Source organism: Colletes latitarsis, chromosome 14 (genome assembly GCF_051014445.1).
Source record: "Colletes latitarsis isolate SP2378_abdomen chromosome 14, iyColLati1, whole genome shotgun sequence".
Taxonomy (NCBI): Eukaryota; Metazoa; Arthropoda; class Insecta; order Hymenoptera; family Colletidae; genus Colletes; species Colletes latitarsis.
In genome coordinates, this window is record NC_135147.1 from 27,721,050 (window position 1) to 27,747,980 (window position 26,931).

The 26,931-nt window shown below is 37.8% G+C and overlaps 6 protein-coding genes across 13 annotated transcripts; 4 read left to right on the forward strand and 2 right to left on the reverse strand.

The window, feature by feature from the left end:
• The first annotated feature begins 17 nt into the window (after window positions 1–17).
• Window positions 18–1,794, forward strand: LOC143350331 (pre-mRNA-splicing factor ISY1 homolog). Its single transcript, XM_076782388.1, has 4 exons — window positions 18–598; window positions 681–703; window positions 788–1,106; window positions 1,188–1,794. Exons 1-4 carry the CDS (start codon window positions 596–598, stop codon window positions 1,560–1,562), a joined length of 720 nt encoding a protein of 239 aa, XP_076638503.1. The 5' UTR covers window positions 18–595; the 3' UTR covers window positions 1,563–1,794.
• Syt14 (Synaptotagmin 14) lies at window positions 1,551–8,717 on the reverse strand. Of its 3 annotated transcripts, none has more exons than XR_013081087.1 (9): window positions 8,579–8,717; window positions 7,323–7,511; window positions 6,760–6,894; window positions 6,608–6,666; window positions 6,260–6,436; window positions 5,809–6,129; window positions 5,309–5,662; window positions 4,587–5,209; window positions 1,551–3,577 (listed from the first exon to the last, which is right to left on the reverse strand). XR_013081087.1 is itself a non-coding variant. In XM_076782379.1 (8 exons), the coding sequence occupies exons 1-8, from the start codon at window positions 8,610–8,612 to the stop codon at window positions 5,003–5,005; spliced, it is 1,476 nt and encodes a 491-aa protein (XP_076638494.1). In that variant the 5' UTR covers window positions 8,613–8,717; the 3' UTR covers window positions 1,551–5,002. The 3 variants fall into 3 exon arrangements, 1 of the variants encoding a protein (XP_076638494.1); XR_013081086.1 differs by having other exon boundaries at window positions 1,551–4,159; XM_076782379.1 differs by having other exon boundaries at window positions 1,551–5,209.
• A 129-nt stretch (window positions 8,718–8,846) lies between these two features.
• Window positions 8,847–11,173, forward strand: Cls (cardiolipin synthase). 6 transcript variants are annotated; one of them, XM_076782385.1, is made up of 4 exons: window positions 8,847–9,961; window positions 10,066–10,410; window positions 10,480–10,737; window positions 10,809–11,173. In XM_076782385.1, exons 2-4 carry the CDS (start codon window positions 10,072–10,074, stop codon window positions 11,073–11,075), a joined length of 864 nt encoding a protein of 287 aa, XP_076638500.1. In that variant the 5' UTR covers window positions 8,847–9,961; window positions 10,066–10,071; the 3' UTR covers window positions 11,076–11,173. The 6 variants fall into 6 exon arrangements, with proteins under 6 accessions (XP_076638500.1, XP_076638499.1, XP_076638498.1 ...); XM_076782384.1 differs by having other exon boundaries at window positions 8,847–9,957; window positions 10,063–10,410; XM_076782383.1 differs by having other exon boundaries at window positions 8,847–9,957.
• On the reverse strand, window positions 10,962–12,406 carry Cia30 (complex I intermediate-associated protein 30). Its single transcript, XM_076782387.1, has 2 exons — window positions 11,831–12,406; window positions 10,962–11,756 (listed from the first exon to the last, which is right to left on the reverse strand). Exons 1-2 carry the CDS (start codon window positions 12,181–12,183, stop codon window positions 11,243–11,245), a joined length of 867 nt encoding a protein of 288 aa, XP_076638502.1. The 5' UTR covers window positions 12,184–12,406; the 3' UTR covers window positions 10,962–11,242.
• A 7,519-nt stretch (window positions 12,407–19,925) lies between these two features.
• Window positions 19,926–23,419, forward strand: Pnpase (polyribonucleotide nucleotidyltransferase 1). Its single transcript, XM_076781845.1, has 7 exons — window positions 19,926–20,236; window positions 20,382–21,302; window positions 21,386–21,559; window positions 21,632–21,825; window positions 21,912–22,072; window positions 22,151–22,462; window positions 22,552–23,419. The coding sequence occupies exons 1-7, from the start codon at window positions 20,085–20,087 to the stop codon at window positions 22,948–22,950; spliced, it is 2,313 nt and encodes a 770-aa protein (XP_076637960.1). The 5' UTR covers window positions 19,926–20,084; the 3' UTR covers window positions 22,951–23,419.
• A 962-nt stretch (window positions 23,420–24,381) lies between these two features.
• Window positions 24,382–26,708, forward strand: LOC143349926 (uncharacterized). The gene is made up of 2 exons (XM_076781584.1): window positions 24,382–24,611; window positions 24,925–26,708. The coding sequence occupies exon 2, from the start codon at window positions 24,937–24,939 to the stop codon at window positions 26,266–26,268; it is 1,332 nt and encodes a 443-aa protein (XP_076637699.1). The 5' UTR covers window positions 24,382–24,611; window positions 24,925–24,936; the 3' UTR covers window positions 26,269–26,708.
• The last annotated feature ends 223 nt before the right edge of the window (window positions 26,709–26,931 follow it).

Consider the following 26,931-nt stretch of genomic DNA (forward strand, 5'->3'; position numbering starts at 1 on the left):
TTTCAATCTATAATTATTCAAGTTAACATTTCTGTTCATGCATATAGAACACATCCCTTAAATCAATGCTTGCATCTTAAATAATCTTAATACGTTTTAGTATCCATACCTGCTTTAGATTTCCAATTAATGAAATAACATTGAAAATGTTACATTTTACCAATTAATCGATCACAAAAACTTTATGCCAGTAACAGATTCAATGACCCATGTGTACATAAAATGTGACTAATGTCGAGATTTTATATTTAATATAATATAGAGTTTCTGGATTGCAATTATTTTGATAATATTTCGTTCTGATTTTGTATTATCTACATAAAGTTATGCATATAAAGTTCAATCAGTTATTTTTTCCATTCTTCACATAACCTAGTCCGATACACACGTGAATATAACCTTAAAAACGCAGATTTCAAGAATAAAATGCAATTAAATTATACAGTTATAATGCATAACGCAAAAATATTTAATAATTAAATGTTACGGACGATTTATTATGAAAAAATTGTCTTTTAAGTTTTATATAATTTTATAAGAATTATAAAGCAGCATTAAATTGTTATTAAACGTTATTATCGCAATTAAATAAGAAATGGTAAGTACAATAAACTGTGTTAAATATTATATTAAAAACATTGTATCTTTTTGCCGTAATTCATTATTATTTTTTATTTCAGGCGCGAAACGCAGAAAAGGCTATGTAAGTGTCTATAAGATAGTAATTGTCTCATTTTTCTAAGTTTAAATGTGTTCTTACAAATTTATTTTCTTAATTGTTTTACAGGACTACGCTTGCTCGATGGCGAGCAGCACAGAGCAACGAAGGTGCCAGAAAAGAGCAAGAAAGGAGACCGTACTTAGCTTCTGAATGTAGAGACTTGCGAAAGGCAGAGAAATGGAGAATGCAAATAATTAGAGAAATTGCAAAGAAAGTAGCACAGATACAGAATGCAGGCCTTGGAGAGTTTCGTATTAGGGACTTGAACGATGAAATTAATAAATTACTGAGAGAGAAACGACATTGGGAGGCTCAAATAAAAGAACTAGGTGGTCCTGATTATTCTAGAGTGGGGCCACGTATGCTAGATCACGAAGGTCGTGAGGTATAATGTGTATTAAACTATAAATGTTTCCTAATGCTATAGGTGCTAAAGTTTAAGTTTATAATATAATTAAATGTTTAGGTACCTGGAAATCGTGGTTACAAATATTTTGGAGCAGCAAAAGAATTGCCAGGAGTTAGAGAATTGTTTGAGCAAGAACCACCTCCTCCTCCTCGTAAAACACGCGCAGAATTAATGAAAGACATTGATGCAGACTACTATGGTTACAGAGACGACGACGATGGGATTCTGTTACCGTTGGAACAGAAAGCGGAACAAGAAGCGAGAGAGAGAGCAGTAAAAGAATGGTTGGCACAGCACGAGAAAACGGAGCTCGAAGAGATTGAAGAAGAAGTTGAAACAACGGCGCAAAAAGCGATACCGTCGCAACAAGATATTCAGGAAGCATTGCTTGCGAGAAAAAAGCAAGAACTGTTAGAGAAATATGTATTTTGACAGGTATTATTTTGCATTCTTATACATTAAATAACAACTATTTGTAAGTTTATTCGTTTAATTGTATTAGAGTACATTTTTATAAAACGCGACAGATATCATAATAATTATTATTAATATGTAAGTAATAACATTGATTACGTTAATTATTTTGTGCAGTAGACGTTCAAACTTCAATTTAATACTTATCGAGAAAGAGTGCTGTAGATAAAATATATAGATCAAAATTTAACGGTAGTCTGTTTATAATCCTCGCGATCTTTATTATTTGTTTGTACGTTGCACTCGATTTTGCAATCTAAGCACCCAATACTCGAGAAAGGGACACAATAGAATAAAACACCAAGAAAGACGACAAATTACGGTTAGTGTTGTAAAAATTGTTCTTCGCTGCATACATTCATACTTGCCAAAAGAGTATTTAAAAAATAATAATTGAATTGTTTTTCTTACTCGAGGCAACCAAAGAACTGTATCTATCTCAATACTTGGCTAACTCCTCCTGCACTACCCGTCGAGAAAATTTTATTTTCGAATAACGAATAAAAATATTCGGTTCGTTCGTAAATTAGCTTTAACCCGAGGCTTTTAAACTATTAAAGGCTTTTAATTATTATTAAACTAATTTACGAACGAGTCTAAAATTTGTATTCGTTGTTTGGAAATAGAATTTGCCCGAGTGTCTTCCATACCATCGTTTGTCCTTGCTCCGAAGTGACCTAAGCCAGTCATTTCTTTTAAGATATTCTGATAGAATTACCACTATTATTGTAAGAAACTGGGAACAGTCAAAGGCATAGGAATTACCCTGAAAAAGCCCTATACGTTAATTAAGTAGACATATCCGGTCCGAAAATACTTTGAAAATTGTTTCGTTTCCGTTCGTAACCACTCACCAACGAGACAGGACTATGCGTACGTACGTGTACATACATATAGTCCGTTCGCGTTTCATTCGCGTGTAATAAATATCTTTCTTGATCATCGATTCAACATCGTGTTGTTTATAAACAGACTGTACAATATACAATTACGTTATCAGGACCCAGAATTGAAAATTATCCTAATTAAACGCTAGCTAAACTCGCGCTACGCTTATGATTTATCAAAGTAGACTGAAATTACTCGATCGCGCGTATCTCGTCCATACGTCTGTTGTTTCGCGTGTTTCCAAGCGGAAATGTCTTCAGCGACGATATGCTACAGTCGAAAGCGCTAAAGGCGTCTCTTTAAAAGAACAGGCTGCACGTGATCGCAAGAAAAATTCACGCATACATGCGTATACCAAAAGGAACTTCTTCCGAGTCCCTGGAAAATCACGTTACACCGTACGCCTAAAGGTGACACGGTTAAACGCGAGAGAATAGTTCGAGCATGGATTAATCATCGTTAATTACCTAAAATGCTAAAGCTTGAAAAAGTCAAGCGTTGAACGATTCACAGCATCTGTTTTGTTCGTTAATCAGTCGCCTATTTCGGCCGGTTGAATCAATCTCTAATATACATAGAAACGTATGGATAATCTACGTTTATCGTAGTCACGCGATATCGTGTACGTCTCTAGTTTTAGTTAAGTAATATCAACTCTAGAATCACATCTGCGTTTACGAGGGGTGTGCATTGCGAGTTTATTGTGCGTCATTGAATCGTGAATGTTTGCCCTCGTACTTATACGTTCCCTGTCCCAACCATCTGTTCGAATTAACCGTTCGATCCCCTAGTCAGGTTGCCTATACATATTGTGGAAACACGAAATATATGTAATAGGAATAAAGTGTGTCGATGGGAATTTCAGCGATACAACTAATCGTCTAACAAAATCTAAAGCTTTGCCTTTAACTTGCGAGAGACCTTTGCGCGCTTCCTGTCACTGTCGCAACACGTTCACAGTCCGCATTTAATCGCATGCTATCGTTCGAACGTAACAAGAGGAGATATATTTTTCATGGTAATTAATATTTCGGCTACTCTCTTGAACATTTCCACCATCGTCCATCATCGTCCCTGAAACACAACTGTTTCTTTAGTTAGTTGATTAATAACGGTTCAACTTTCAAATTAACGTATACGGGCGATACTTGCACTCGACCAATTCCAAAGTAAAAACCGTCCACGTAGATCGTTAGACTTTGAACGTGTTAACGGCATTGAGTGTGAACGTTAAAGAAAGTCAACGTACAGAGACAACGTACAAGCGAAACGAAAAAGAGACTACAAGAATTTCACAGCCTCGCGTCTTTGTTCTTCTCGGATCCGGGAAAAGTGCACCGATCCAAGGATCGGGCAAGGATCGCCCTAGGCCCTGGAGTAAGGGGGATTAATTCCGTAGATCGCGCTTGACAATCCATTCTCGAACCACACGCATTGTTCGCGATTCGTCGTTTCGGCTCGTAACAAGCATTGCATGATCGAATACATGCGTAGGTATATCCGTTGAAAATGTGGCGAAATCGCGAGAGCGAAAGAAAAAGAGGGTATATGTATTTCGCTCGGCTAGCCCGTCCAAAGAAGAACTAGAGGATCGCGCGTGTTTCGTATACGGGGCTCTCGACTCGGCTGGGTATCCCACGACGATTCTCCGTCGACGGACACGCGGCCTAAAAATGGTGAAAGGCACAAAGTAAAAAATAAACGATCATGGTTGTCGGCTCAGGCACATATCGAGTTTAAAAATTTCATGCCACGGTTTCGCGGTCCGTTTACTTGTGCGCGATTAATTTAAGATCGGTAAAATGCATGTACACAAGACGTTTCGTTTATCTCGATTACCTTAGTATCTCGTTGGTTGCTTTCGATGATAATAATAGAAGAAATTGTTTGTTTCTTGTCTGAATCGACTCGTTAAATGAAACGATTTTTTAAGGAGGAAAAAAAGGTTTGGATCTTGGCCGATCCAGGCAGACGAAACACCTTGCGTACACGCGCGTGTGTGTACATGAACGTGTAAAAGTGTGCGATTATGTGTACGCGTGTCTCATGTTCGCGTTCTTTTTCAGTTTCTTGATGCATATGTGATATACATACGTAATATGTATGTTGAAAACACCCACAACTCCGTCCGGCGTATCAAAAAGGAATGTACTTGGTACATCGATAGAGTTTCGTAACTCAGAGTTACCCACGTACGTAAAGAATGAAGACAGCTCCGATTGACTTCAGGTGATCTTATTCGGGCAGTAGACAGCGCATCCAATACGAACGGCAGCCGTTTGTTTCGTTAAAAGTTCTTCGCCTTCTGTTTTTTTTTCTTTTCTTTTCTTTTTTTTTTTTTTTCTTTTTTTTTTTTTGGCTTCCTATTAAACGATCAGTCGTGCCAAGACGCGCCAACGAGCGCGCGTTACTCACAGCGTGTTTGGTGTTTCTATCGATCAAACTGTATCGTTTATCGGTAATGTAAAATATTTTTCTCCGTAACAGGCACTCTTTCATAGTCGGACATCTCAAGGACGCAACAGTGAATGCCAGCGTTGAACTTGTGTTGGCTGTCTTGCTGCGCGCATGTCGTTCCAATGCTGAAGTTCCTCCGAGCTGTTCAGTCCCAAACTGAGCCAACCGATCATTTCTCTACCTTTCCTTCCCATGCCTCCTCTTCGTCGATTGTAAACCGACAGGAAGAGCGTTACGTCCCCGAGTTGGAACAGAGCAACCTACGGGAATTGTTTTAGGTTCAACGAACGGTTACAAACTTTTCAGATTGCACCTCGAGCAAAGAAAATGTGTGCCTGATATAAATGTATGAAACGTGCCTGGAATATAAACGTTTCCTTGTAAAGAGGATTGGGCTGAGCACGTTTCAAACCAGTCTTCGATCGTCCCATTTCGTGACCGTTGCTGTCCACGAGAGCAAGCTTGACGTACGTATCGGGCGGTTTCGTGTCGTTTCCGCCGCCACCCCGAAAGTGAGATCCTTTGATTATCTCTACCGACAAACGTCCTGTTGTTCCGTTGTACGCCAAGCCTATCAGAATCTCTGCCACGCTTCCGCCCTTCATGCTGCTACCGTAAGGAGGCACGGTGGGTGATGCGTACGATTGAACGGATTGCTGAGATCCCGTGGAATCGCTACGTGTCAAGCTACTGGTTGTTCCCCATTCTTGTACCTTTAAACATAACAAGGAAACATCTTATGCATACGTGCTACGCGTGCTTAAAAAACTATTAAACGTTAGACCGACGGCGGATGAAATACATATGCAATGCGATAAAAATCGGGTAGGAATCGAAGCTCGCGTATAGGAGGATTTACCGAGGACGAAGGCGGTGGTTGTAGAGTTAACCAAAGAGTTGTCTCGAGCTGAAGATTAATCTGATCGAAGGAGACTCTGGCTTCGCCGAGCAGCCTCTCTCGGCGCATCCTTCCGCTCCATAGGTAGACTCTTAAACGTACTCCCATCGCGTTTACATCCTCTGGGTTCACGCGGGGAAGAAGGTAACTTTCCATGTACTGCGGAGACGTGCCCTGACGGACACGGGTCTTGCGTCGTTGTTTTTTCGACGGTAAAAGTACCAGACGTACCTGACTACCACCTATACCCTCGGGATAATTTCGTCCTTGCAACACGTGTACCTACGAACAGATGGAATCTTAATCTTAGTTTCAACCCTTGCGCGTCGTCAACGATAGTAGCGAAACGATCGAGGAAATGAACGGAATTTCCGTATCGTCGTTACCGTTACATACGTATGGAGGTACGAACCGTCATCTCCCGCATCGGTGCATCGTACAAAAACGCAACCTCCAGGCTACCCACTTCTTCGGTGACCGTGCCCATCGTCTCGATAATGTCGTTGCTCGTCGGCCCATTCTGATCAATCTCTTCTTCCTGTTCTCTAGTACCGAGTAGAATGTTCGAAGCACCGACTTCCACTACGCACTGTGATCAATGGAAATATTAATTCGTCAGAATTGGATACAACGATAAAATGGCCTTCCAAGGAAACATTGAATCGATACAGCGTCGCAACGTATAAATATAAAAGGTATAAAAGTTACGTTTATTTAATATATGTATAGCTTATCCACCGTTTAGATGCTGTTAGTTCACCTGTTGTTGATCGGTAGGAGAGTGTTCTTCCGTGCAACTGCTGGAAGTGGTTCCAGCATCTAAAACGATAAAACAACGTGTGTATAGATAATCAGGATGATGGAGTGAATCAACGATGCGAATTAGATTCAGATATATTTGGTACAACTAACCCACGATGGTCGGTCCATCTTCTGCTTGGATGGTCAGCGTATCAGGCGGCGGATGAGGACGTGGATTCAATCGACGAAGGGCGTCTTCTTCCGAGTCGGAACTAGTTTCTGGGTCCGAATAGGAAAATACCTTTCCTATTGAATTCCATTTGGAAAATAAACGTTTCGTTAGGAACATTCGTATACAGAGTATCCCGCTAGAAACTTAAACACTTAACAGAAACGAAGAGTTTTGCTATACATATAGAGAAGTAAAGTATACATATTGCATAGAATTAATTACAATTATAAAGAATTCAATCCAGAACCAAGTCTCTATATGCTTTCTCCTATTACAATGTACATAGTTGTTCAAGTTGTCGCAGACTCCGGTGCCACTGATCTATGATAATACGAAAGATGGTACATTTGAAATAGGAAATATACTAATGTGATCTGATCTTATTAATGGGATGCTCTATGTTTCTGTTAAAGTTGTCTACACGACGTGGCTGTGAAACTAGGCGGTACAATCGGACCAAAAGGAATATACATCGAGAATGCAGAATGCAGAAAGTTGTCACCTATGTTCTTCGTAATTTGAGAAGTGGAACTGTTGTTAGATTCGCATAAGGGCACGCAAACTCCTCCGAAAAGTGTAGTCGTGGATGGTGGGGTGAAGCACCACTTGCGAGATAAATACAAAAAAAGAGCCAACAAGAGGACCACAAAGCCAGCAACGGCACCCAGAAATGCTGTCGCTTCCACAGGTACTGAAATCGATCGATTTTTCTTATTGTTTTTTTCTTTCCTTTTTTTTCTATACGATGCATGTTATTTTCTTTAAAGCAGTACAAAATATTTGTTTAAAGATTTGTAAAAATAGTGTCGGAAAGATGAAAGTTTTGAGGGTAGTTTCCATCGATAAATTCGAGCTAACGCAGCTAAACGAAAAAGTATGATTGGAAGAAAAAAATGTAGCAATTATCTACTTGGGTCAGTTTTTACTGATTATACTATACATATACATACATATAATAGAGATTAAAAGATACCCTCGTTGGGTACAAATTGTTAAACGTCATTAATTATTAATTATTTATTGGCTATGAGGAGAAAAGGCGTTCACCCGTGCACCGTTTAAAATCCTTTTCTCTCTCACTCCCGACCGGCGATCGTACGCGTCGTTTGGCATATATCGAACGCGTTCAAACACTAGCGACACGTTACATCTAAATGACCTGGAATAATTAACCATCGTTGCTCCAGTTGCCACGCAAACTGCCGCTGCGATATTGCGCAGCGAATATGCTGTTTAATGATTCGCGTTACCGAGATCTCGTTGATTCGATTCCGCAAACTATTGTCGCAAGATTTGTCATTTCGTAGCAACGATGATTACAATTTTGCCAGCTTCGAATGGATAAACCCGAGACGGTGCGCTTCGAAAAGTCCTCGGTTTGCGCAATGCGGACGGGGACAATGGTACGCGTCCGCGTCGAATAACAACCCTTCGAGATATTCCCGATTATTCGAACAAGCAATCGATCGAAACGTGTTTCACGAATTGTGAGAAATAACGGTCGTATGTTGGATTGGTCGTTTAGCTGAATCAGTTTTAAGGTAACTCGAGAACTAAGACGATCAACTACGACGAAGAGACAGGGGCACAGAAGGGAATCAACGAACGCGCGTTCACCGTTCGTTTTCTGGCCTGCCTGGCCCTCGACAGGCATCGAATCGTCGATATTCGTATCAAAGATCACGCCCTTCGTTACACTTCGTACATTTAAACTTCGCTAGAGAAGCTCGCAGACCGTGTGAAATGTAGTGGACTTACCCGCCAGAAAATGGTCTGATCCAGCCAGAATCATGCTCGTCCTTGTGTCGCATTAAACCCTTCCTCTTACGCTGTTCCGTCAATCGAACGCGGCGAGTCGTCCTCCTCCGCGAATAATGAACTCATTATTTGCTCGGAGCGAGCTTATCCGACACAAGACTCGTGGCCGTTCGCAAACTTCGTGAAGCGTGGTTACAAACAGCCGAATAATAATATGTGGGCGGGGGTGTACACACAGCACTCTGTTGCTCGCGAGACGTGTGCGCCTGCAATACCTTGACCAGCTGTACGCGTGCGTCTCGCGTCCGCGCGTATACGTCGCCGAGGGGGATTTACTTCGCCAGGGATTCTCATTCGAGACATGTAAGTCTAACGCAAGAGTTCCCAATTATTTTTCATAGAGAAGATCCATTTAATCTCTATATAATTAATTGGAATATTTCTCTTACTCTTGTAACGCAACATGACGATCTATCCGAATTTAGCGATGGAGTTGTAAAATCCGATTAGATTCGAAACATTATTTTCTCGACAATAATACGATGTTAGCGAAGATTTTTATGCACCGATTAAATACATACGGTTACATTGACATCAATCGCAAAGGATGAACCTAATGTCAAGTTTTTAAAGAACATTGGATATTATTAAAACGAATATACGCAAAATAAGTAAAATGAAACTAAATATTACGTTTGTATTGCGGATTAAAGGAAATATTTTCTAAAATTATTATTTTAACATCAGAACTGAAGCGTAGAGATATCGAAAAACGATGACGGCTTGTATCGTCGATAATCGATATTTTATAAACGTATCCTGGTTCTCTTGTTTAAAAAAATTAACGTATTCTGCGGCATTACCTTCGTAATTTTCTCATTCTTTTCGAACTTTAAATAAATGGTGGTTGGTACGTTTTAATGCTAACCGAAGTAGAACTGACAACTCTTTACTTCGCAGTGCTTATTGCCGGTCGTTGATGAAATCAATCAGTTAACGAATATTTATTTATCTTTTTGATGTAAATGTACGCGCTTCCTGGTACATTGTTCGATTTTTTTATAGATAAACGATATTTTTTATACTTAATTAATTGATACAAATTATAGAATTTAATATATGATCAGTTTTTTTAACACGTCTAATTTTTACTTTTTTTTTTTATTTATTTATTACACATGAGACTAGAAATGTTCAAATTGATTGGGTTAAGTTCCATGTGTTGTTTGTATCGATTAACATAACCTGAAAAATGAAATTTCTGTTTAATTCGTTCTCACGAAACGTATTAATTGAACAATTTCAGTAATTATTAGATCAAATAGAATATATTCTAGGCAAAATAATATTATTCTACTAAAACTCATTTATTTTATATCGTAAGTACTATATACATTTTTTACATTCGATATTAAAACATAACTGAACATGTAATTTTACATTTAATTATGATTCTGATAATGTATAACGTATTATTCCAAAAGCAGGAACAAATGAGTATGAGCTATTTTACAATATTACGTTTTAAACAGTCGGTAACGTTAAATAAATGTTTGCTGAAGAAATGTTTGAGGCAATATTTAATGTACAGTGCAAGTTTATATTCCACCGGAACAAATAACCATCATAAAAATTATATTACTAAAAAAGAACGCGTCGCTAGGAGAAGGGCATTAAGATTACAAATACTTCAAGATATTAAACAAACTAAACGGAAAGTAGAAGAAATTATAGAAAAGGAAAACATTTGGACAATACCAAACTTACTCTGTATGGCTAGAATTGTAACATCGCCTTATTTAAGTTACATGATTTTATCACAGGATTACCAGGTAAGACAATAGTATTACATACATATAATTCATATATATTAATTATATCAGTATTTGTTGATATTACAGGTAGCACTGTGGTTATTAATAATTGCAGGATTCAGTGATCTAGCCGATGGGTGGATAGCACGTACTTGGACGTCCCAAGCATCTAAGCTTGGTAGTTTTCTAGACCCAGTTGCCGATAAATTACTTGTGGGCACGTTGTTTCTTTCATTGGCCTGGGTAGGACTGGTTCCTATTCCTTTGGCATGTCTTGTCGTCGCAAGGGACGTTGCCTTAGTTTCTGCCGCTTCGTACATTAGATATCGATCTTTACCACCGCCGGTACGTATCACGTTAAAAAATATAAATTGGTTAAGTATTTAGCTAAATTATTTTTTGCTATGACATTTCAGAAAACCCTGGCTAGGTACTTTGATCCTACGCATGCGACGGTACAATTAGCTCCAACATATATAAGTAAAATTAATACCGCTATTCAGTTGTCTTTTGTTGCTGGGACATTGGCTGCTCCTATATTTCATTTTGTAAATCATCCAATTTTAGAAGGTCTATGTTACGTTACAGCATTAACAACATTAGCAGGGGGTATTAGCTACTTGATATCAAAAAATACGTATAAATTATTAAGTAAAAAGACTTCGACAAAATCGTCTCGCTAGGTGAATTTGTACATAATTAATAATATCGAGAAAATAGAACATCGATGCTATGTTTAGATTTATTACATGCTTTCTTTAATAAATGTAATTTATTTAAATGTCTACTGCATTTAACAATGAAACGAATAACAATATTTTTATTTGGTAATTGATCTATGTCATTAGTTTTATTTGGTAATATCATATGTTTCGTATGCAAACTCTTCAAAGTGACACATATCATAACATACAGCAATATAGTCAATTTCTAAACTAAATGGCCCATTTTTTTTATCACAAATAGTAATTCCAAAATTCGTGACATCAATTTGTGTCAAAGGAGTTTGAACATCTTGTAATACACCTCTTCCACCCATCGCGAATTTAGAAAATGGTATTTTAACATACTGCCAATAAGGTCCACCTCTAGTATATAATACATAATGATGGGCTTTATACCAGAGTAAATCAATCGGTCCCTTTTGTAAAATATTCAACATATAACATCTACCATCTCCTCTAACTTTTAAAACCAGGCAATTGTAATCTGTCCAATCGAGTGTAATTTTTCGTTTAAAAGACTTCAATTTTGGTACTGTTGTTATATTACAAAAACCAGCATTTATTGTTATACCATCTTTAGGTAATTCAGTACTTAAAACACCATGGAATATTCCAGTGCCACGAGAGGTCAGTTCTAATCTAAACAGAGACTGTATATTTAACAATCTTAAATAATTCTGCTTAAGTAAAATTTACGTGCCCATGACACTTACTTAGCGGTTGAATAACCTTTATCGTAATCACTATCGCAGGTTACAATCCACTCATCCCGCGATTTTACAGTTCCATCGAATTTCCAAACGATATTCTCTATTTCGGGTGAAATTAAAGTAGGATGTATTCTAAATATATCCCGTATCTCTTTTCGAAATAACGATAGCTCTTCCTTTATTTCACGGTATCCATTTTGCATTTTTTCAAAGATACTTAAGTTTTTCGTTTCTGGTGGTATGTCATATTTGTACGGGTAATGTACTCCTTTTCTTTCATACATATACGATATACAACTTTTGTGAAACCCTCTTTTATTATTTATCTTCAAATATAGTCGTAATACAGAAATCATAATTATCTTATTGCGCGATTAAACAAAAATATAAGATTGTAAGACAAAAAACTTGTTCCATGTAAAATACGTAACACTGTCAAGTAATGTTTGTATTTTGTACCTATATATACGACGTGCAAATTCGTATTGTTTACGGACAACCTGTCGTTTACTATAAATGCAATTGAACGTATCAAAAATGTGCACGGTGTAAATGAAGCCTGAAACTATATGTATAGGTTATACATATCCGAAGCTACCCGAAGTAGTTTCGGACAGCCTCGTGGGAGTCGAGAGAGAAAGGCTAACAAAGGATTACTACTGTCTTCTGCTGGTCACTGCTGGCCTTCGTTGACAACTACTGACAAGATATATATGTATTAAAGCTTTGTATAATGTAAATCTATGGCAACAAATGATATAATTTCAAGAATTCTATGTGTTCTCATCATTTTTACCTTTCTTTACTAACTCTACACCGTAAGTGATATTCGATGCTTCGAAACAGTAATTGTAACCTTCCTGGATAAATAAATGATAACAACCATTGCTCTGTACATTATTTAATGTAATTAATAAATTATAAACGATTACTGGAAGCGATTCTTATTTCAATATTGCGCTAAAAAGTGCCAAAGCATAGTTAGAGGAGGTATCCGGGGTATACCTATACGGTCCCCTCACCCCCCACGTTTTGGTGACGACGTATAGTATCGCCATCTAAGAACGGGATTCGTACTATCCGGAGTACAGATCCCCTCTCGCCCCCCACGATTTGGTGCAAACGTATAGTATCGCCATCTAAGAACGAGTTTCGAACTAAAAACGGAGTACAGCTACCCCCACTTCTACTCCTGATACACACTGCATACTTACCTTGATTATTCATTAATAACTCATTTCCTGGGATTAAAATATGAACTTTTAGAATCGAATAATATAGTATAGACCCTTGGCAAGATTCAAGGATAGTTTTTAGAACCATTCCGCCAGTAATTAAGATGTTATTAATGAATAAAGGAAGTCGTACTATTCACGTCTGTACTATTGTCTGCTTAAATCGATGAATTATCAACTTTTCAACAATAAGACACATATTTTGGCTATTAGAGAACCAAGTAGAGATCCCTGGGAACATTCAAGGACCAATTTTACAACGCTCCATGGTCTAATTAATTAGTTATTAGCGATAGATCCCTAAGGTGTCGCGTTGAAAAGTTAAAAACATTGTACAGACTTCCGATATTGGTTAATAACTACTTAATAACACATGGGATGGCTAAAACAGGTACCCTTGAATCTTGTCAATGGTCTATACTATATTCTTAAACTCTAAAAGTTCATATATTAATCCCAGGAAAGGCGTAATTAGTAAATTAAGGAGCAATGATTTGACAGCGGTGGTTTGTATTGTGCCGCGGAATAGTTCATTGCCTTCAACGCTAGATGGCGCTTATTTACCGACCTCAAACCCCCTGGTGTTAAAATGCCCAAGTTTGTCGTGGAATAGTTAATTATCTTCAACGATAGATGGCGCTTATTTACCGACCTCGAACCCCCTGGTGCTAAAACGCCCAAGCTTGTCGAGAAATCCATCTAGCGTGGACAAAACGAACTATTCCACGACAAACTTGGGCGTTTTAGCACCAGGGGGCTGGAGGTCGGTAAATAAGCGCCATCTAGCGTTGACAGTAAGAAACTATTCCACGCCACAATGCAAACCACCGCTTTCAAATCACTGCTCCTTAATTTACTAATTACGCCTTTCCTGGGATTAATATATGAACTTTTAGAGTTTAAGAATATAGTATAGACCATTAACAAGATTCGAGGATACCTGTTTTAGCCATCCCATGTGTTATTAAATAGTTATTAACCAATATCGGAAATCTGTACACTGTTTTTAACTTTTCAACGCGACACCTTAGGGATCTATCGCTAATAACTAATTAATTAGACCATGGAGCGTTGCAAAATTGGTCCTTGAATGTTCCCAGGGATCTCTACTTGGTTCTCTAATAGCCAAAATATGTGTCTTATTGTTGAAAAGTTGATAATTCATCGATTTAAGCAGACAATAGTACAGACGTGAATAGTACGACTTCCTTTATTCATTAATAACGTCTTAATTACTGGCGGAATGGTTCTAAAAACTATCCTTGAATCTTGCCAAGGGTCTATACTATATTATTCGATTCTAAAAGTTCATATTTTAATCCCAGGAAATGAGTTATTAATGAATAATCAAGGTAAGTATGCAGTGTGTATCAGGAGTAGGAGTGGGGGTAGCTGTACTCCGTTTTTAGTTCGAAACTCGTTCTTAGATGGCGATACTATACGTTTGCACCAAATCGTGGGGGGCGAGAGGGGATCTGTACTCCGTGCTTAGTTCGAAACCCGTTCTTAGATGGCGATACTATACGTCGTCGACAAATCGTGGGGGGCGAGAGGGGATCTGTACTCCGGATAGTACGAATCCCGTTCTTAGATGGCAATACTATACGTCGTCACCAAAACGTGGGGGGCGAGAGGGGATCTGTATACTATACTTTGACGCTTTTTACCGTAAATATAGGTATAACTATCGCTTCCAGTAATCGTTTATAATTAATTAATTGGAAAAATATATAGAGTTTGATAAAATATTAATTAGAGTCGAACAATATTTGGACCAGTTATAAGATATTTTAGAATTTATAAAAATTAGGAAATTATTGGGAAAGGTTGGAGGGGAACGTAAATAAAAAGCATGGAAAATATGTATTATAATTTTGATTCTTTATTGATATACACATAAGGAATGTTTCACACATTTCTGACTCTATTAAATAAAAACGTGCCTCAGAATCTTGATATCACGTTTTATTAATAAGTATAATCGATAAGTAATATGTTTAAATGGTCCTTTTATGATTGAAAATAATATGTTTTTAGGGCTCAAAGAGATGTTTTAATTTCTTGTAACGCTGGTGTGATGGACTTCTCGACAAACTTGGGCGTTTTACCATCCGGATTTCCAAAGTGCCCGGAACATTTCCAAAATGCTGGCGGCCTTGCGAAGAGGTGGCATGTATCTTATAGCTAAGGGAATAATGGGGAGAGGAGAAGAAAGGTAAAAATGATGAGAAGACATAGAATTCTTTGAAATTATATCATATATTTTCGTATCACTCGTAACATTACTAACAGATTTCGAAATGAATTTCAATCCCTTGCTCGTAGTGTTCTCTCGTTGCTTGCTTCGGTCACCATTGTTTCGTCGAACGAAACATGTGATCGGCCGTCCAGTTTGTCCGAAAGATCTAGTCGCCTGCCCATGATAGATCGATTTCTAGAAATAGAAATCAATCTACCAAGGGCAGTGTGGATTCGATCTGAAGATCTGCTGCACGGTTCAACATCGCGTCGCGTCGCGTATCCCTCGATTTACCTTCATCCCCTTTTAAACGAAATAATTACTTGGTACAACTAAACTAGAAGGTCGAAGGAACATTGCTTCCTTCTATCTCTCTAGTTTAGTAATCTAGCTTGTAAGAATGTAAAGGGAGATCAATGGAACTTTGATTCCATCTATCTTTCTTCGGGTCTTCACTCGCAGCAACCTCCACGTGGTGAGACCTGGGTAATATTATTTAGCATTTAATTAATAATCGTATCACTCTTAGCTGAGTAATGCAATTATTAATTAAAAACTAAATAATATTAGTAATATAACAAAAATATAGATCTTCTTCACTAGGTTAATTTCGATTCTCATTGATTCATCAAAGATTCTAGAGTATTGTCTCAAACGAGGTATACACGTAGATCTTTCATCCAGTGTATTTTTTCGATCCATTTTTACGGGGTCTCGAAACCCCATTACCATTTTCGAGTCACTCACATTACCAACAGATTTAGAAATGAATTTCAATCCCTTCCATAGTCAATTCACATGCATTTACGTACACTGTCTGCACATACAGCTGTCTGTCCATCAATATTAATTCAGAGAATACTTTCTCAACTGACCGCCATCCATAAGAATAAGACGCTAAAATCACCCCCGAATTTTCAGCTGTATGACAGTCAGATTAGGCCACTGTCAGTCCATAAGGTGTGAAGTCTATTCGTATACCTCGTCTGTGGTATAAGCTACGACTACATGTACTTTTCAATTTTCCTACAGACCTCCGTTGGCCTTTGCTGGCTTTTGCTGACCGCTGCTGACCACTCCTGTTACTTCTGACAATGTATAACGATTACAACTTGCTACTGTCAGCCTCTCCCAACCTCTGCTGGCTTCTGCTGACCACGTGTAACGATTACTACGGACTTCTGCCTGCCTCCAATGATCTTTTCTGACCTCTGCTGACCATCCCTTATATTTCTGACAACGTATAACGATTACAACTTGCTACTGTCAGCCTCTCCCAACCTCTGCTGGCTTCTGCTGACCACCGCTTATATTTCTGACAACCTATAACGATTACAACTTGCTACTGCTTGCCCCTGCTAGTCTCTGCTGACCGCTGCTGACCACTTCTGATACTTCTGGCAACGTATAACGATTACAACTTGCTACTGTTAACCTCTCCCAGCCTCTGCTGACCTCTGCTGACCACCCCTGATGCTTCTGGCAACGTATAACGATTACAACTTGCTACTGCTTGCCCCTGCTAGTCTCTGCATGCCTCTGCATCCCTCTGCTGACCTCTGCTGGCCCCTGCTGGCCCCTACTGACCCCTGCTGACCACGCTGACCTTTGTTAACAACTTCTAACATGATGTACATGTATTAAAACTTTGTATAATGTAAAACTATGACAATAAATGATATAATTTCGAAGAATTCTATGTGTTCTCATCACTTTTACCTTTCTTTTCCTCTCCCCATTGTTCCCTTAGTTATAAGAAACCGTTTCTCTACTTAAAACTGGAATTCCAAAGTGCCCGGAGCGTTTTCTGAAATTTCGAATGGCCTTGACCCACTTTCGAAATTAGGTCAAGGCCATCCGGATTTTCGAAGCGCCCGGAATTTTTCTAAGATTCGATGGCCTTGACCTACTTTCGAAATTGGGTCAAGGCCATCCGGATTTCCAGGTTGGCCGGAAGATTTCTGAAATTTCGAATGGCCTTGACCCACTTTCGAAATTGGGTCAAGGCCATCCGGATTTCCAAGTCGGCCGGAAGATTTTTGAAATTTCGAATGGCCTTGACCCACTTTCGAAATTAGGTCAAGGCCATCCGGATTTTCGAAGCGGCCGGAGAATTTTTCTAAGATTCGAATGGCCTTGACCCACTTTCGAAATTGGGTCAAGGCCATCCGGATTTTCGAAGCGCCCGGAATTTTTCTAAGATTCGAATGGCCTTGACCCACTTTCGAAATTGGGTCAAGGCCATCCGGATTTTCGAAGCGGCCGGAGAATTTTTCTAAGATTCGAATGGCCTTGACCCACTTTCGAAATTGGGTCAAGGCCATCCGGATTTTCGAAGCGGCCGGAGAATTTTTCTAAGATTCGAATGGCCTTGACCCAATTTCGAAAGTGGGTCAAGGCCATCCGGATTTTCGAAGCGGCCGGAGAATTTTTCTAAGATTCGAATGGCCTTGACCCAATTTCGAAAGTGGGTCAAGGCCATCCGGATTTTCAAAGCGCCCGGAAGATTTCTAAAATGCTGGTGAACTTGCGAAGAAGGTGGTACGCATCTTATAGGTAAGATAATGATTTGGAGAGGAAAAGGACGGTAAAAAATGATGAGAACACATTGAATACTTTGAAATTACATCATTTATTGTCATAGATTTACATTATACAAAACTTTAATACATATAAACATATTATATTATATTACATCATTGCACAAGTTGTCAGCAACGGTCAACAGTGGTCAGCAATGGTCAGCTAACGTCGGGAGGTGTTGGCAGAGGTCAGCTTAGGCCAGGAGAAGCTGGCAGATGTCAGCAGAGGAAAGCAGTAGTCAGTAGTAATCGTTGTACGTGGCCAGAAATATAAGCGTTGGTCAGCAGAGGCCAGCGGAGGCCAGTAGGGGCAAGCTGAGACCAGCAGGTGCAAACAGAGACCACCAGGGACAAGCAGAGACCAGCAGTGGCAGGCAGAAGTCAGTAGTAATCGTTATACGTTGTCAGAAGTAACAGGAGTGGTCAATAGCGGTCAGCAGAAGCCAGCGGAGGCTGGCAGAAGTCAATAGTAATCGTTATACGTTGTCAGAAATATAAGCGGTGGTCAGCAGAAGCCAGCAGAGTCCAGCAGGGGCAAGCAGTAACAAGTAGTAATCGTTATACGTTGTCGGAAGCATCAGGGGTGGTCAGCTGTGGTCAGCAAAGGCTGGGAGAGGCTGGCAGTACCCAGTTGTAATCGTTATACATTGTCAGAAGCAATAGGGGGTGGTCAGCAGTGGTCAGCAGAGGCTGGGAGAAGCTGGGAGAGGCTGGCAGTAACCAGTCGTAATCGTTATACGTTGTCAGAAATATAAGCGGTGGCCAACAGAAGCCAGCAGAGTCCAGCAGGGGCAGGCAGTAGCAAGTTGTAATCGTTATACGTTGTCAGAAATACCAGGAGTGGTCAGCAGCGGTTAGCAGGGGCCAGCGGAGGCAGGCAGAAGTCCGTAGTAATCGTTATGCGTTGTCAGAAATATAAGTGGTGGTCAGCAAAAGCCAGTAAAGGCCAACGGAGGTCTGTAGGAAAGTTCAAAAGTACATGTAGTCGTACCTTATACCACAGACGAGGTATACGAGTAGACTTTACACCTTATGGACTGAAAGTGGCCTAATCTGACTGTCATACCGAGCTGAAAATTCGGGGGTCATTTTAGCGTCCTATTCTCATGGATGGCGAGCAGTTGAGAAACTATTCACTGAATTAATATTGATAGGCAAATAGCTGTAGGGTGTGCATAAATACATGTGAGTTGACTATGCAGGGATTGAAATTCATTTCTAAATCTGTTGGTAATGTTACAAATAGCACGAAAATGATAATGGAGGTTCGAGAGCCCGTAAAAATGGGTCGAAAAAATACATTGGGTGAAAGATCTACTCGCATACCTCGTTTGAAACAATACTTCAGAATCTTTGATGAATCAATGAGAATCGAAACTAACCTAGTGAAGGAGATCTATATTTATGATGACCTATGCAAGGCGGATCGCAGCCAATTTGCTAATATTATTTAGTTTTTACTTAATAATTGCATTACCCAGGTACGGGTTGGTTGCTGCGAGTGGAGACCCGAAGGAAGATAGATGGAATCAAAGTTCCATCGATCTCCCTTTACATTCTTACAAGCTAGATTACTAAACTAGAGACATAGGAGGAAGCAATGTTCCTTCGATCTTCTAGTTTAGTTGTACCAAGTAATTATTTCGTTTAAAAGGGGATGAAGGTAAATCGAGGGAGATGCGACGCGACGCGATGCTAAACCGTGCAGCAGATCTTCGGATCGAATCCACACTGCTCTTGGTAGATCGATTTCTATTTCTAGAAATCGATCTATCATGGGCAGGCGACTAGATCTTTCGGGCAAACTGGACGGCCGATCACATGTTTCGTTCGACGAAACAGTGGTGACCGAAGCAAGCAACGAGAGAACAAATTGAGAGAAGCTACTTGTTAAATAATTACTTGGCAATATTGGGAGATGCATATAATAAGGACTTAAAATTAACGTCGATGCTCAAGTCTAATCGATAGAGAAGTCAGTTTGCCTTTGTTAACTTTCCGAAACTCCACGAGCTCACGTACGCGTGATCTGACATGTGTGAGTAGTGCACCGGGTGTTGAATCTGGCATCTCTGGGTATTAGGGGAAATAGTACTAGGTCGATGTTCGTGACAGAAAACGTGCTCAGGCGATAGGATTTTTCAGTTGTAGACGATGGTCATCGTGGAAACATTAAAATCAAATTTCCGTTTAATGTAAAAATGGTATTGTTCAGACGCAAAGGGTTGTTAAAGAATAGAAACTTCATTTTTCTGTGTCCAAAACATCATAATAGAAATGGAAATAAGTTGCATGTTAAATTCAATTCGACGAAATTTACGGAGCACGAGGCAAAAGTGCAATTATCTGACGGGTAAGAACATCACGTGTTATTTAACCTAATTGATAAAAATGTATACCCAGTATACATTCTTATTCAGTTTTTCGCGCATAAAAAATACGATCAATTTGAATAGCGAATTTATTTTTAATTTAATTTATTTCATGTATTGCTTCAGGAGAAAGATGACGTTTACAACTGGAAAATATGCACGTTTCGCAGGTGGAAGTGTTGTTGCCCAATTCGGTGATACATCAGTTATGAGCACCGTAGTGAGAAAAGATGTTTTAACCAATAGTTCTGTACTTCCTCTAACTGTAGACTATAGGCAGAAAGCTTCAGCAGCAGGTCGTATACCAACAAATTTTTTTCGCAGAGAAATAGGTTACACAGAACATGAAATTCTCACAAGTAGAGTAATAGACAGATCTGTACGTCCTTTGTTCAACGAAGGATATTGTTATGAAACGCAATTAATATGTAATTTGTTGGCTGTTGATGGAATTCATGATCCTGATGTATTATCTATTAATGCTGCATCTGCAGTGTTAAGCATTTCTGATATTCCATGGAAAGGGCCCATTGGAGCTGTGAGGATTGGATTTATAGATAACGAATATGTAATCAATCCTTCAAAACGCCAACTTCAGTATAGCTCGTTAAATCTTATTGTTGCCTGTGTATCTAAAAATCTTGTTGTTATGGCAGAAGGATCGGCTAATGATATTTTAGAACAAGATCTTCGTAAAGCTATACGAACAGCTGCCAAAGATTGTCAATTAATTATAAATTCTATAACTAACTTACAAAAGAAATCTGGAAAATGTAAAACAGTAATAACTGATAAAGAAACTGATAAAGAAACGACGAATGATATAACAGAGACTGTAAGAGAATTTTCAGAAAATGAGATACTTAATGTTTTTAAATGTTATAGTCATGATAAAATTTCACGAGACAATGCTATTATAGATTTGAGAACCAAAATGTTAAATAACTTGGTGAACAATGACCCAGAAACTGCTGTAACTGCTACAAAAGCTTTCAACAAACTTGTTAAAACAGTTTTCAGATCTGTAGTATTCGATACCGATAACAGGTAGTTTCTGCATGTTTTTGGTAAATTCAGTTACAAGTATTAGTTACTATGTATATCGTATATACATAATTTAACAATTTCAGGTGCGATGGTCGTAAAATTAATGAATTAAGAGATATAAAATGTCAAGTGGAATTATTTAAACCGGTTCATGGTTCTGCCTTCTTCCAAAGAGGACAAACTCAGGTTTTATGTACAGTAACTCTGGATTGCATAGAAAATGCTCTTAAAATGGATACTATTTCAATGCTAACTAGGTATTACGCATACCAATTCTTTACAAATATTTCTGCAGTATGAGTTGAACATCATTTCTTACAAACTTACAGCGGTGTAAAAGAAAAGAATTTTTTTCTACATTACGAGTTCCCTCCGTATGCAACTAACGAGACGGGTAAAGTAACTGGATTTGCTCGTAGAGAAGTAGGTCATGGAGCATTAGCGGAAAAAGGGTTACAATCGGTTATACCAAAAAATTATCCATTTGTTATAAGACTTACAAGCGAAGTATTACAATCAAATGGTGAGTTCTGTAGATACGAAATAGGAGTTGTTTAGAAAATATTGTAACTTGATAACTTACGAAATATTTTCTAACATTACTTAAAGGTTCTTCTTCCATGGCTTCTATATGTGGGGGCAGTATGGCACTGATGGATGCAGGTGTACCGATATCGTCTCCAGTTGCCGGTGTAGCTATTGGATTAATATGTAAATTCAGTAATGATACAAACCAAATACAAGATTATAGAATATTAACGGATATATTAGTAATTATATTTTTGTTGATATTTAAGTAAAACACGCAATGCGAAAGGAATTAAGTTTCAATTTTTTAAATAATATAGGGCATTGAAGACTATCTCGGAGACATGGATTTCAAAATATCCGGTACAAAAAGAGGATTCACCGCTTTACAAATCGATGTAAAAATACCAGGAATCCCATTGAAGATAATAATGGAGTGTATTCATCGAGCAACGGAGGCGAAGAATCAAATCATTAATATCATGAACAGTGTAATATCATCTCCAAGAAACGATAAGACAGATAATAAACCGGTTCTCGAAAGTATTGAAGTACCCGTGTATCAAAGGGCGAAATTTATTGGGATTGGAGGGTCAAACTTGAGAAAAATCTTAGTTGAAACTGGAGTTCATGTACGTTTAAAGGGGAGACATACAAATTTGATTACATGTATTTGTTATAAAAACTGATTTACTTGTACTATTGCTATTTTCGTTTACAGATATACTCGCAAGATGACAATACATATTCTATATTTGCACCTAATCAAGACGCAATGAACGAAGCCAAAGTAATGATAAATCAAATTTTGACGAAAGAATCTGAGCCAGTATTGACGTTCGGTGATATTTATACGGGAAAAATAACAGAAATTCGTGATTCGGGGGTCATGATTACATTACATCCTAACATGCCGCCCGCGTTATTACATAATTCGCAATTAGATCGACGTAAAATCCATCATCCCAGCGCCCTTGGATTGACAGTTGGACAAGAGATACAAGTGAAATATTTTGGACGAGATCCGGTCAATGGACAAATTAGGTTATCCCATAAAGTGTTACAAGAACCAATATCTCGCGAACAAAATTTCAATACCGTTGAAGAAATGAAGAAATAATCTCGAAGTTTTGTATTCTTCGATAAGAATTACGCCGATAATAATAAAGATTTTATCTCATTTTAACAATTCCATTTAAAATTGTTCAATAAAAGACAATTTTTTGTCAGAGACTGAATACACTTAATACATTAAATAGATATGTCCATAGATAGATAAATGTGCTGAAAATCTTTCGTTATGTCTCTATTCGTGGATTAACGAAGTGGTGTAAATAATATTTTTTACAAATTATTAAATATATCACAAATAAAATCAATCAGAAGTACTTATTCTTGATCTGTCCATGTAATTTGTTCCTAAAACATTTCCGTTTAATTTCTTTAACCAATGGTGTGTTGAAAATACACTTCCCCCACCCCCTCTACTAGAATTCGATTTTTGATAATATCTATCTCGATTTTATTAACTCATACGAACTTGAAGAGTTTATGAAAGCAGCTGCCTGCAATAAACATTTAACGATCGCGTATCGACAATATGTAATTTCAAGCTACATCGAATGTGATCCGAAATTGCTACATCGGAAATGGCTACGCGTTTTCTCTATCGTTATATTTTCAAACGGACGTCCACATTTATCTTGGGCATTGTCGTTACCTCGATGTGTTTCGAAAGAGCTTACGATCATGGTTGCGAAAGCATCTTTGAATGGATAAACGAAGGCGTAAGCTATTGATTTTCGTATTGGCACGTTACAGAGGTTCGTTCGCTCGAACTTGAAAAAATGAATTGTTACGTGCATTAGTGCATTTTAAACGTAAACATTGTCTAGTTTATACTGTTTATATTTAATAATTGCCCTCACAAATGTTCATGCATTGGCATAGCCAGAAATTTTCATTCCTCTTATAAAACTTTCAAACAGTCGGTTATTTTACGCTTCTGTCTGATTTCTGATCGCGAGTCTCTCGAGAAGTTTGTAAACTTAATTACGTATTTATATGAACTTAAAAAACTTTTAGAATGTTTAAGTTATTGTATCGTTTTCACAGAGACTTTGGATGCACATAAAAGATCAGTACGAAAATCAATCGCAACAATTGAATTACAAGCATAATTTAATCAAAAAAGAGATATCTAATTTACATAAAGAATCGAGCAAGCCAACAAAAGAAGATCCATCAATTTGAGTAGAGAAATTATTAGACACGATGCGCAAAATGGATCTTTGTTAGCGTTACCGATTTGTCTAATTTATCTTGTCAGGTAATCGATCCTTTCAGTAATAAAATTTTACAATGACCCTGATATTAAGTGCAATTACATTTTGTATAAAGAACATCTATGTGTTAATGTTTCTCTCGACTGTGTACCTATGTATCGTGATTGTCTTTATTTCTAGGTATGATTTTGTTGAGCGTTGTAGCAACTTGCCACTTAGACTCGCTGTAATCTATCGTATACCGTGCGTCATAACAGATATATTTAATATTTTTTATCTCTCATAAAGATTATACGTATAAAGCGTTTCTTTATTCGTCCGAGACTCATTTCGATACAAACACCTGACCCGTGATGTTTGTAGGATGTGAAATTTGGTTCTTTATACATAAATAGTGTTATATCGTTTCTGTTGCATACCACGTGAAAAAGAAATATCGCCGCATAGTTTACCAAAACCATATTTTCTTATCCTTAATCTAGATCGGGTGTAAAAGGTAAGGTCGCTTTGTTATTTATCGTTTGTTAATTAATGGGTTCATTTTAAGTGACGCGCAAGCGAATGTTGAACGATCGTAATAGGTATTGAATAGTGAATACGAAGTTGTAATAGAATCGATCGACAAACACCATGTTTTACTTAGTATTTTTCTGTAGAACATAAAAATATTTGTGAAAAAAAGTCGACATCGATGAAAAAAAGAGGCTTAAAATTATCTTCGTAATTTTTATTCACAAGAAAAATAATATAATAAAGGAGATTACGATGGTAATCTTTTAATTTTTTATTTACTCGTATTCTAATTTCAGAAAGCCAAAACAATGAAACTGCTATTTATTACCTTGGCAGTATTAATTTTGCTGCTATCAACCGTATTAGGAAGAAGCGTTCAAACCGTGTCCGACGAATACGAAGATTATTCGGACGATTGCGATAATGACAGTTTAATTTTACATTTATCTAACACCAGGATCACAAGAAATGGAATTGTCTCTACTAAACTAAGATGTTTAAGTATCGATAATAACGAACTTGAGAGTATAGACAATGGAGCTTTCGACCAAGTGCCAAACTTGGAATATTTGAATCTCGAAGGCAATAGTATTCCACAAACGAATTTGTTTTCGTTCGGTAATCTTACGAATATCAAAACATTGATTCTCGGTAATCAAAATTTGTATTATACAGGCCGTATGCTTGTGACTGGCGTATATCCTAAATTGCGATATCTCGATTTAAAACGTTCTGGTATTTCCAGTGTAGAAAGTGAAATGAGAAATTGTTTCCCGGAACTAACGTATCTCGATTTTTCATCGAATCACATACAATATTTGGATGATAGGTTCGAAAATGTGTTTTATGGAAAATTAAAGTATCTTCGTCTCGATGATAACAATATTGAGCAAATTTCGATTACAAACAATTTGAATTTGATGTCGTTATCGTTGAACAAAAATAAGATTTCGGTAATAGGTAGTAGTAATGGTCTAGACTTGACGGGATTGAGAAATTTGCAAAATCTTTCGCTAGCGGAGAATAATATTCGTCTTATAAATAAAAAAGCATTTAAGGACACGATAAATCTTCGGTACTTGAATATTTCTATGAACGCTTTATCGATCTTAAATGACGAGGCATTCAAGAACTTGAGTTCTCTGCAAGTTTTAATACTGGATCAAAATTCGTTCGATTCTGTTCCTACAACGACATCCACGAGTATAATGACATTCTCGATGAATTGTAACTTTTTAGAACATCTGACGAGCAATTCTTTTTTCAACTTGCCGAACTTGAGAAAACTATTTCTAGGAAGTAATATGATTTCTGGCATCCACCCTGACACGTTTGTAAACCAAGGAATGTTGGAAGAACTTTATTTAAATGATAATCAGTTAAGCTCTTTGCCGAATGGTTGGTGCAATAGTATGAAGGAGCTTCGACATCTGGATTTGTCGAGGAACAAATTTATATCGTTGGACTCGCTGTTTCAGTGTTCTAATTATTCTCTACAACGCATTTACTTTGCTCACAATCCTCTCGAGTATATCGACAGTGATACAACAGTATTGATTCCGAAAAATGTAACGATTTATTTGAATTATAATTTGAATCGTACTGTGCCGTTATGTATTAATCGTGAAATAAGTTTGTGAAAGGCGCAAAGTTTGAAGTAGTCGCGAGTCCAGCGTGGAAAGAAGCGTTTATTCAGTACTCGCGCGTATACATACGTATGTCTGACTATCTCATATTTGATAAAGAATTGTTTAAAGGAACCTTTCATGCGTTGCACTCTGCATCGACGAATTATTATCGGGATAAGTTATTTTTTTATATAATTTCAATTGCTCTATGTTACAATGGTATTGGATTGCCGTTCGATAATTCTTCTTCAGTTTTTGTTAAAAATCAGTCTAGCGTCAATTTGTTATGTATTTTATCGTATCGTACGACGATTTACTAGACGATCAGAAATCGATAGTATCGGCAAACCTAAGTGGCAGAAATATTTATCGAAAAAATTTTGATGTTGCTATAATAGTACATGTACCTATACATATGTAATAATAAACGTGCATTTACGATATAGAAGAAATCGTTGCCACAAGTTATTTACTCCTCCTTTTCCTCGTATTATGAGTAGTATGTACAGTGCTGTACTGTTTCATTGGAAAAGAGAGGCAGTCAGCGACGATCTTCGTATCTAAACGAGACATTCGGAATTTTGCGTACGGGCAAAGATTATGACGACCATTTGAACATTTCGTGACGCAACATCATAAACTGAAAAAGAATTGATAGAATATCTTTAACGAACT